The sequence below is a fragment of the Frieseomelitta varia genome, unplaced genomic scaffold (assembly GCF_011392965.1).
Source record: "Frieseomelitta varia isolate USP_RPSP 00005682 unplaced genomic scaffold, Fvar_1.2 scaffold_154, whole genome shotgun sequence".
Classification (NCBI taxonomy): Eukaryota; Metazoa; Arthropoda; class Insecta; order Hymenoptera; family Apidae; genus Frieseomelitta; species Frieseomelitta varia.
This window is the reverse complement of record NW_025109239.1, coordinates 530,224-542,323: the sequence shown is the minus strand read 5'-3', so window position 1 is coordinate 542,323 and position 12,100 is coordinate 530,224. Positions and strand designations below refer to the sequence as shown.

The window sequence follows — 12,100 nt, the reverse complement described above, 5'->3', positions numbered from 1 at the left end:
TTTCATTTACGAACTTAAATATGTATTTAAAAAAAAAGAAATTAGTGCGATACTTGACACTATAGATCTTCAGGAAATATCTAATTTATTATATTCTGATACATTATTGAAATTTCCAATTTTTTGGCAATAATTTAAATGAGAATCGTTAAGTAATAATGATCAATAATAGGGTTTCAAATACTTTATTTAAAAAAACATGTGATTCTCTCTGAAGATCTGTGATGTCAAATATTACATTAATGTTTTTTTTTTTGCCTTCTCAATGCAAACTTGAATTTGTAAGTAGAATTTTGTTGAAATATGGTTGACATTATTTTAAGAGCACATTTTCTTAATAAGAAATAGAAATCAATTATTTACCAATTATTTGTATATCTATTATTTCTAATTTCAAATCCCCTATATTATTAATTTGACACTTATATATCGTCACAATGCTTGATATTTCTCACTAAAAATACTAAAAATATTTGAGTACCCACAAATCTCATGTCTCTTCTAATTCCTATCTTAGAGCATAAAATTATTTCATCAAAACAATAATGATAAAAAGAATCAATCTTATAAAGACTATAAAAAAGACAACTATAATTGGAAGTAATTAATACGACCATTTTTCGATAATATGATTCATTTTTCAAAGTTCTTATAGATTAACTGTATTCATTTTCATTGTATTTTATTTTTTTATTGTGAAAATGATTAACTATTACTTTTAAGAAGATTATTAAGTATTATTTATTAAACAAAAAATTTTGAGTTATTCAAAAAATAAAATATACAGTAAATAAGTAGTTAGTAAATAATAAGCGTTCACTTACGAACGTAATGTATTTTTGCAAGTAGGTATTTGTGAGATAAAATAGTTAACAATATAACACGGATAATAAATAGTTTTAAATTTTAATACTATTAGATGCATGTAAAACAAAGTTTTTTGTATCACTGTCTATTTATTTTTGCTTTCTTTTCTTATAATTGAAGTCTGATGGTGACAGAAAATGTGTTAGTAATTTTATAATTAAATTATAAATTAAATTACAAAATTGGTTTAAATGTTGTAGAAAATATAATGAAAATTATTGAAATATTTATTGTTTTGATTTTATCTTTGAATTCAAGCCAATTAATTTAAATATGTTTAAAATATTAAGAATATTGTTTTTTGAAAAGTAAGCATCATTGCTGTTACAAGATAATGAAAAAACAACTTTTATCGTTTTTATATAAACTCAATGACAAATGAAACAAATATAGAATTTGCGTATTTGGGTAGTGAACAAAATATGAAGATATTACTTTGTGTTAGAGAAAAAATGTTATTAGACATTTCAAAGTAATCAATTATGTAGGTCATATTTATTAAAATAATGTTAATAATTATTTATTAAAATATATATTATAAATATTAAAATAATTATTTATTAAAATTGTGAAAAGAAATTGAATCACATCAAAAGTAAATTTTAAAATAATTTAAAATAAAATAAATTAATTTTTAAAATAAAATTATAAAAGTTTTAATAATTTCTCTTCTTAATAAAGTCTCTCCTTAAGAAAATTTCCTTTGTTAATAGCTTCTAGTTAAGAAATTTACTCCTTTACGTTTATTTTATTTTAAATTATTGATCATAATTTATTTGTTTTCAGCTTTAAATATCATGGCAATAAACGATTCTGAAATAAGTGATATTTTCAAAATTGTTGCGGGAATACTTCACATAGGAAATATTCAATTTGTTGAGGATGGAAATTATTCAAAAATTGCTAATAAACGATGTAAGTACAAACTAATTAAATAATCTTAAAAATTTATATAATATTTATATAATAAAGAGTCTTATTAAAAATAAATGTTTGCTGATAAGATAATTAAAAAATCAGTCACCTTTTATATATAAATGTATTTATTATATATATGTTACATTTATAGATTATAGTCTGTTGAAAATATATATTTATTTTTTTTTGTTTTAATTGGCATTACAACTATAGTGATGTTTATAAAATAATGCTTATTTTAGAACTTTGAATTCGACCAATATATAGGGTGTCCCAGCATCGGGAATCCTACATGAAAACATAAGTCAAAGAGAAAGAATAAAATTTTTTTATTTAAGGTTTCGTTTTTGAGAAAATGAAATTTGAATATTTATCAAGTATACTTGAATTTAATTTTTTTTTTTAAATCAATTATTTTATGTCGCATCAACTTCATGGATTATTAGCGATAATAGAAGGAAGGATTTTTTTATATGTTACTGTAGATCTTGGTGTGTTTCAGATATTGTAGCAGGCTTGATGATGTTCCACTGTCCATTAGATTGTCTTTAAGAGTGGATTTAACTCTAATTTTTCTTAGCAGTAGGTATACTTCGCATTGTAGTATGAGGTAGTTTATCATTAGGGTCGTCTTGCACCGTTCGTAGAATGTTTGGTCTTTTTTGGTGAGTATGTATTTGTGTGTTATTTTCGTATGTCCGATTATTATTCTTGATATTACGACTTGGTCACGTCTTTTTAGAGTGGGTGGTATTACGTTCTTGTAGAAATCATTTTTGATGATTAGCAGTCGTGGTTTCACTAAGATTTTCCATTCATTGTTCCAATGGTGTTTGATTTTTTGCTTTAGGTGGACAAGTAAAGAATCGAGTGGTAAGGTTTGTGTTGTGGTAGAGGATTGTCGAATTCGCTGCTTTCTTAGCAGCTTTGTTCGCTCTCTCGTTCATTTCAATTCCTGTGTGGGATGGGACCCATATTACTGTAATTGAGTTATTGTTTTTTATTGATTCGATGTAGGCGTTTTGGCATTCGTGGATGGTTGTATTGTTTGTCCATTGGTTTAGAATTGAGGCGATAGCATTTGTGGAGTCACTAAAGATGGTGAATTTTCTGTTGTGGTATTTAGATGTTTCGAGAGCATGTTTTAGTGCGTTAAGTTTAGTAATTTACATTTTCTTCATTTAAAATTGAAAATTATAAATATTCTTAATATAACGTTAATATATAAAGATAAAATAAACAATATTTACATACAAAAGAGTAGCGTACTCTGTTAATTTTATATGTTTGAAAGGATTTTTTTTCTCTATACTTCTTCAGTTTAGTTCAGTTTGTCAACTTTAATGGCCCTAGTACTATATAAACAATTTTTATACATTTCATGGAAAATCAATCTGACAAAGTAATAGCACACTTCATATACATATTTTTACTTCTTAGTTAAACTCGAGTGAATGATAGTGAATCATTACGCGAAATATAGGATATACTGCAAATTTATATAAAAATTATATAAAATTTGCAAAATATGGGCCGCGGAAAAAACTATCAGATAGTGAAATAAAAATAACTTTAGCACTGTTAATTATTTTCTTTCAAAAACAGCAAAAATAATTGAAGGAAGTTATAATGAATATGCTTAAAAATTTTCAAAATTATAATAAAACGGAGCCTCCAGTTCTAACATCACGCGGAAAATATACAATTCAAAAAGCAACATCGAATATACAGGGCGTATCAAAAATAAATGCAAAAATAATTTGGAATATTAGAGCGTGATTGTATACTTCTCGATCGGTGAAGATCTATAAATGAAAATTTCTGCAAAAATGATCTTGACCTTGAGATTCAAAGTCAAACTATTTTATTATTGCATCGTATTCTACTCATCGAGAGGAATAAAATTTCGAAGAAACCATATTAAAATAATATTAAATCTCGTGGAAAACAATATTAAATTTCAATGCTTATTGAGACAGTAGCAAATAATAATAAATTACATTATGATTGATTTGATGATGATATGATTTTTTATCGGAAAAAAAAGTTTTGGAAGTTGTGTATATTACAATTTGTAAGTTCACTTAATTAATTAACTTTTATTAGCTAATTTGATTAACTTTTATTGTTCAAAATATTTTTTCGTTGAATTATCGGAAGTGCCTGACGACAGTTACGTTGTATATTGTAATTTATATATAAGATCAACAATGCCATAATTATAATTTTAAAAACTCAAAATATTTATTCAATCAAATTATAACAAAAAAAGTAAAATAAATCAATTTTTTTAACAATTTATAGATTTTTGAATAATTAAATATTAATACACATTAATTTATTACATTATACATGTCACTGTATCGATAGTAAGTAACTTTTGAAAACAGATGGTCATATTTTATCATTACCACAGACATGTGATTTTTTTAATTGCTTTATTTGATTAATTATTTTGTTATATAAAATTAATCTAATGAAATCGTTATTGATAATTCTAATTAATAATTAATAAAATTAATTTAATAGAAAGTATATTTGTTTGTTAGAATGTTTTACAATGAAAAATATTTAAACGTTACAGCTTCTCGGTAATCGTTGCTTATGCAGGATTAAGAAAACATATGATTGTATTGTTTGTAAACATTTTCTGTGAGAAAGGGAGAAAAACAGAATCTTGTGTTCTAGAACTAAAGTTTTCATGTAATATACAATTTGAATTTATACAATCTATATATCTATCTATCTAAATCTATACGAATTTATATCTATTAATACAATGACATTCCTATTACACTATATGTACAAAATGTTAGTTTTAGATTTATTATGAATTCGTTGTTTGCCTGAACAGATTATATTACTATAATATAAAGCATATAGAAAATGAAACATTTACTACATATTACATGTATATTATATTTCTTTTTTCAGGTCTTGATTTTCCAGCCCATTTGCTCGAGATTTCAATAAAGCAATTAGCTCAAAAATTAATATCACGCGAATTTGAATCTAAATGGGGAGGTCAGTCTGAAAGCGTTGATGTTACGTTAAACGTAGAACAAGCTCTCTACACTAGGGATGCTTTGGCGAAGGATATCTATACTAGACTTTTTGATTACTTGGTTAAGGTAAGTGTATATGAGATCTGTTAGAAAAGTAATAAACTGTTGCTAAGAAATTTTTTATTATCTACTAAGAAAGAAGATGATATTCATAGCTTAAGGAATCTGTCTCTAGAGTTCAAACATTATTATTTCTCTTCTTATATCAAATTGTATACGTGTATCCATTTTTGCATTACAAAAATCGAGGAATAGAATTTAGAGCAACGATACACGTAAAGTTGCATGAAAATGTAATACAAACGTATCAAAAAATTAACACTTTATAAATTTAACTTTATAAATTAAAAAGCATATTCTATCAAGAGTACAAGATTTTATGTAGTATAAGGAATTTTTAGAAAACCGAAAATGTGTCAAAAACGAACTGTGTTTTGAAAGATCCTTGACAACAAAAGAAAATGTGGAAGAAGTAAAATTAAAATAATACTCGTATTTTGAAGTACTTGAAAAACCTTAAAGAACAGTTCGCCATGTTTGATCAAACATTGGAGGCATAGATGCTCCATCATAATAATATCCCGTATTGCACTGCATCATTGTTAACGGAATTTGTGTATTTCCGGAAAATTCTACAGACTTCTTCTTTTTCACCAAATTGAAAGATAAGAAAAAAAAACCCATTATGACTGTTGTACATGGGTAATAAAATAACAATTATTTTTTATATTTTAAAAATACCTTTTATTCACTGTATGTCTATGTTGAAAGACGCATGTTCTTTTAATGGTTAGCAACAGATAAAGCAACAATAAAGTATGTAATGCATCGATTCATTCACGGCTATATCAGCTCTATTCTTTCATTACGAAGTATGAATATGAATTATCTGACTTTAAATAAAATTAATAAATTAATTTTTGAACATATTTATGTTAAACCAGGAATTTATCTTGAACAATCAAGAAGAAATAACAAATTAGTTGAAAACTATAACATTAAACAATTTATGCAATAAGAGGAAACATCACTTTCAACAATGTAAATAAGGGAATTATTTTGAAGATGAAAATATGCCATGCACAAAAAGAGATTTTCAATTGAAATTTAATATATTATTTTTGAAGCTATTATTTTATAAGTTTATAAATATTAGTGGAAAATAGTTTCCATGATGTCTTTATTGATCTGTTTTGAGCTTGAAGAGTTTATTGATTTTAATTAGATGTATTTATTTTCAAATAGCAATTAAGATTATTTAATTAAGATAATTTATTTTATTTAATTTTCATTTAATTTATTCTTTTAATTTTATTTATATATGTTTTATTTAGATTCTAGTAAACTTTAATGTTAGAGTGCAAAATTCAACAATTATAAATTATAAAAATATTAATTTTTACATATATATATATATATATATATATATATATTTATTTACAGAAAATTAATGCAGCTATGGAAACCAATACAGAGTGCCTTGAAATTGGAATTTTGGATATTTACGGATTCGAAATTTTTGAAAAAAATGGTTTTGAACAATTTTGTATAAACTTTGTGAATGAAAAATTACAACAGATCTTCATAGAACTCACCCTAAAAGCTGAACAAGTAAGTACAACTTCTATTTTAAATTTTTGGTGTAGTTTTATAATCCATTATATTCTGTTTATATAGAATTTATACAGAATATTCATTTATTAAGCTTATACAGATATTCATTTATAAACTGTTCGTTACTTGATAACTTCAGATAAACAGATTTTTACTATTCGTAAATCATTTATTATTAATTTGTAAAAATTATAACGACTTTCTTTAATTTGTGCTATTTATAATTTTATATTTATAAAATAATTATTTATTTATAACTGTAAAATTGCTTTAAAACAACATTATCAGCACTAATTGAAAACAATCTTCAATTTATGTATCTTATTGCATAAAATCATTCTACAAAAAAGATATAAAATATATCTATATCTTGAATTAATTTTTGAAGTGGACATCTTTCTTCTCTTGTTTTGTTTTATTTTATCTAAGACAATGTGCAATGCATTATAATTAAATAAACATGTAAATAAACAATGTAGAAAGCTTCAATATTTTTTGCAAAAATATTATACTTAAAATTGATGTTAGTATATTTTGTTTTATTGTTTATAAGACAAACAAGAATTTTGTAATTTTAGAATTTTTTGTGTAAATGGTTTTGTATGACCTTATACACAGTCACAAATATACATAAGTATTGGCACACTTGGCTTTTAACGATATAATCCTTAAAAATCTAAAAAAAAATAAAATATCCGATTAATTTTTTCATTAATCATAACTACCGAGTCTCTAATCTTACAATATTACATAAATTATTTTTTAACTAATTGCATTACAAAGAAAATTAATGAAATACACATTAAGAGCACTTTGGTGAAACGAAAGTATTGGCACATTTACGAACTATGCTTTTTCATCTAAATTAGAATTGTTCTGGCGCAGAACAGAACCTTCCGAGGCGGTTAGCCAGATCAATTCCTAAAAAACCTCGACCCTACCGAGAATTGCCAGTTGTTCTGTCATATTCTTATCCAAGGACACTTTCTCTTGTCTTGAAGGGAGAGACAAGATGTGGAAAGGCTGATAGGGCAGAAACAAAGGGATCCTTAGCGCCATAAAATCACATACCATTCTTGAAATCACGTAGATTCACACTCAGTCATTCAGGTAACACAGTAAAAGTGAATCTTCCACGAGGAAAGCTAGCGTACCTATCTCCTGACTCATAACACACATATCCACAATCCATTTGTATATAATAGTTAAATATAAATATTTAAACTACATCTCGCATTCATTAAAACATCTCTCCAGCGGCTGTAAAAGGCACGACGAGAGAACGGCAGCAACTACCGTCGCGCTGAGTCGTAACAAGAAATGTTTACAAAGTTGGTATGCAGTTTATACCTGAGGTTTCCCCTACATTCAATGCTATTCATTTGTTTCATAAACAGTCAACTGTTTTTAGAAGAAAACACAGAAAACTGCAAGATGGGGCGTAAAATACAAGAAACTAGTGTTTCAGAACGAAAAATGATACTAAATTTATATAAAACTCTTCGCTAGGCAGTCAAATAGGCAAGACGTTGTTTCTACCGCTCGCGAGTTGTATGCACAGCAGTCCCCAGTAAATGCGCTCACTAGAGAAGTTAAAAAAATCATACAGGAACGTAATAACAAAAAATTTAATAAATATCTTTCTAACCTAATGCCCAGTGACACAGTGACACAAACTATTCATTATGGAAAGTGAAAAAACAACTAAAAAAAACCAACAGTGCTAATACCTGTAATAAAAAAACCAGATGATTCTTGGGCAAAGACCTCCCTATCCGCATTCGCACAATAACACGACATCGAAACTAATAACAACAAATGATTTCGCTGACGAAGAGAAACATCACAATGCTATACGCAAAACTACAATAAACGAAATAAAAAATCGATCACAATAATTAAAACTAACAAAAATCCGGACTTCGACTTAATTAGTGGAAAAGTACTTCCAAAGAACTTCCAATCAAGGCTGTCAGATTCATCACAATAATATTCAACGCCATATTTAGATTACATTACCTCCCAATTACATGGAAGCTTGCTGAGATAATAATGCTACCGAAACCAAATAAAAACATACACGAACCATCTTCGTATAGACCCATTTCCCTGTTGGAAAGGGTACCTAACCAGGATCAAAGAAACAATCAGCAGCAAACATCTAATTCCAGATCACCAGTTCGGGTTTAGAGAAAAATATGCTGCAACAGAACAGGCCCACAAAATAATTAACAAAATTAATACCGCTCTGGAAAGCAAAAAATACTGCACGTACTTGTTTTTGGATATAGAAAAAACATTCGACAAGGTTTGGCATGCAGAACTACTCAAAACCATCAAGCAGCACTTTCCTGACTCAATTTACCAACTATTAAAATCTTACCTAAGCAATAGAACGTTTTATGTAAAGATAAAAGATGCACGCTCAGACATACAAGAAATAAATGCTGGCGTCCCACAAGGAAGTATATTAGGTCCAATACTCTATACCCTTTATACGGCAGATATTCCTACAACATCAAGTAGCACAACATGTACATTCGCAGATGACACAAGCAAACTAGCAATACATGAAGACCCCCAGGAGGCAGTAAAAATATTACAGAACCACATAGTATTATTAGAAAAATGGCTAGACGAACGGAAAATAAAGGTAAACCATAGCAAGTGCAATCACATCACTTTCACGAACCGAAAAGGTAATATTCCAAACATCACAACAACGTAATTGTAGCCAGAAACTAAAGTGATAAAATACCTAAGACTCCACCTAGACTCGAAGCTAACATGGAGACAACACATTTACAAAAAGATACAACAGATTAGAACTAAAAGAAATGTACTGGCTAACCAATCGACGCTCGAAACTAAGCACAGAAAACAAACTACTAATTTACAAGACCATAATAATAAAATCTATTTGGACGTATGGTATCCAACTATGGGGCACCGCAGCGAAAAGCCACATCGATAAAATGAAAGCTATACGATCAACCATTCTTCGAACAATAGTAGACGCACCATGGTTCATTAAAAATGAAGAGTTACGCAAGGATCTTCAAATCCTATCCGTAAAAGAAGAAATGCAGCGAATATCCACCATATATAAATTAAGAACAACAAATCACCCAAATCTGTTAACCAATTCTTTATACACGCCCAATATCAAAAGGAGATTGAAAAAAAAAAAACATTCGCAGGACCTGATAACGTAAAATTTATTGCATATACAAGAACTACAACAGTCTTACTCAAATGGGAAAAGCATCCACACGTTACCCATCAGCCTACAACAACTCGCCGAATGTTTCACGAGACAAACTGCAGGAAGATACTATAGGGGTTACATAAAAAAAAAAATTTATATAATCAAGGGTATTTGTATTCTGCTATAGCAGATATAATGGAAAAAAGCCGTTTTACAATACGGAGTGTGATCAAAAGATTTTCTAATCAAGAAACTGTAATAAGTGCTACGCGATGTGGTCATCCAGAGAAATTAAGTGTGCGAGAAAAAAGAGAAATCATTAACATCGTGAAAAAAAAAAACCCACCAGCACATCGGAAATTGCAGCAATCATAAACAACAATTTTAATACCTGTGTCCATCCATATTCGTCGAGTATTGAGAAATGCCGGGTACCGATCGCGAATTACGAGGCGGAAACCAAAAATTAGCAAAATTAACAGGAAAAAGAGATTACAATTTGCTAAAGACTATATTACGAAAAGAACTGATTTTTGGGATACTGTATTGTTCTCCGACGAATCCAATTTAATATTTTTAAGAGTGGTGGACATATTTTAGTGTGAAGACTGTCAAGAACAGAACTAAATCCAAAAACCGTGCAGGGTAGCGTAAAACACGAAGATGGTGGGGTAATGGTTTGAGATTGTATGAGTTCAAGTGGGGTAGGTGAACTAGTATTCATCGAAGACATAATGGACAAATGGTTTTATTTGGATATTTTAAAAAATAATGTAAAAAAAAGTGTAGAAAAATTAACTCTGGGAGACAATTTTGTCTTCCAGCAAGATCCATAATGATCCAAAGCATACCGTTTATATTGTACGACAATGGATTATTTTTAATACACCACATACACAACCTATACTACCACAACTCTGACTTGAACTCCATAGAACACCTTGGGCTGAATTGGAAAAACATATATGAAATCACAATATTACCAGCAAGCAACAACTAAAAGAAATACTTTTAACAGAATGGAATAAGATAGGGATAGAAACTGTACAAAAATTGGTCCATTCTATGCCAAAACGTTTACGAGCCATAATACAAAATAATGGATTACATACAAAATATTAAACAAACTTTTGTATTATATAAAACTATAACTATGCCAATACTTTTGTTTCACCAACGTAATGTGTATTGCCCTTAATGTATATTTCATTTATTTTCTTTGTTATTAGTTAAAATATAATTTATGTAATATTGTAAGATTAGATATTTGGTAGTTATGATTAATACAAAAATTAATTGGATACTTTGTCTTTTCTTTCGATTTTTAAGCATTTATATCGTCAGAAGCCAATACTTACGATCGTGACTGTATTAAAAAATACATTGAGTTTATAGAAATATGTGAAATATGAAATTATAAGCAGAATTTAAATTTAAGAACACAAAATTCATTCACTCGTCATATTAACGTAATTTAATATAAAAGGAATCCTCAAACGAAATACTTTTGTTCTTTATTTTCATCTTGTCTCAACTTGTAACATATACAAGATATTTTCTACTTTTCCGGCAAAACTGTAAAAGCATTTACAAAAATAAGGAAATAGTTGATTACATTATTAGTAATGTTAGTTTTTATTATCAAAATAAGGAAATAATTAATACATGAAGTCTATTTATAAACGTTTTGCTATAAAGTTGTACGCAAATTTCAGCATAGCTTGTGAGTGAAGATCTTACATCTTTTACTTATAGATAGAATTGTCATCCGTCCCGGTTTTCCGAATTTATCCTAATTTTTAAGATATTTAGGGACTGGCTTGCTTATCTGTTCCATTTGCTAATATGGCATACATAAGATGTAAACTGATATAGTAGACAGCAATGCATTCGTTTTTTAAGCATTCCGTTCGCATCGGATGCATCAATGCAAACATGAATGTAATATAATCCGAATGAATTATCGTGTCAACGTATTCGTGGTAACGTGCATTATTGAGATTCTAATATTTTAATATATTTAAAGCACAAAAAATACTTAAAAGTGTTTACAAAAAATTAAAAAATATAAATTTTTATTTATTTATTTATTTATTTAATAAATTTATATTTTTATTTATTTATTTATTTAATAAATTTTCCATTGGCTGTTTTAAACACGTATTTTCTAAAATATACAAATATGCAAAAATGAGTCGAATAGAATAAAGTTTTTTTTATTTGGAACTTCGTTTTCGAAAAAAATGAACTCGGAAATTTCACGTGTCATATCTTCATAGTATTAGACATATTTACATATTATTAAATATATTATTAAATTGCATCACTAATTTCATTTACCTTATTTGTGTCAATAAAATAATAAAACAAATATTAAATGTTAGAGAATCGTTATAAAAGAGAAGGAAGGGAAGGTCAATCTTCAAAT

The 12,100-nt window shown here is 27.5% G+C and overlaps 1 protein-coding gene across 3 annotated transcripts in view; it reads left to right on the top strand.

The window, feature by feature from the left end:
- LOC122536342 (unconventional myosin-Ie-like) overlaps positions 1-12,100 on the top strand; it is a 61,906-nt gene that overhangs the window by 17,578 nt on the left and 32,228 nt on the right. For all 3 annotated transcript variants that reach the window (XM_043668650.1, XM_043668659.1, XM_043668668.1), the window contains 3 exons: positions 1,654-1,782; positions 4,720-4,916; positions 6,294-6,461. In XM_043668650.1, the coding sequence (XP_043524585.1) occupies positions 1,654-1,782; positions 4,720-4,916; positions 6,294-6,461 (494 nt within the window). The remainder of the gene's footprint in view (positions 1-1,653; positions 1,783-4,719; positions 4,917-6,293; positions 6,462-12,100) is intronic.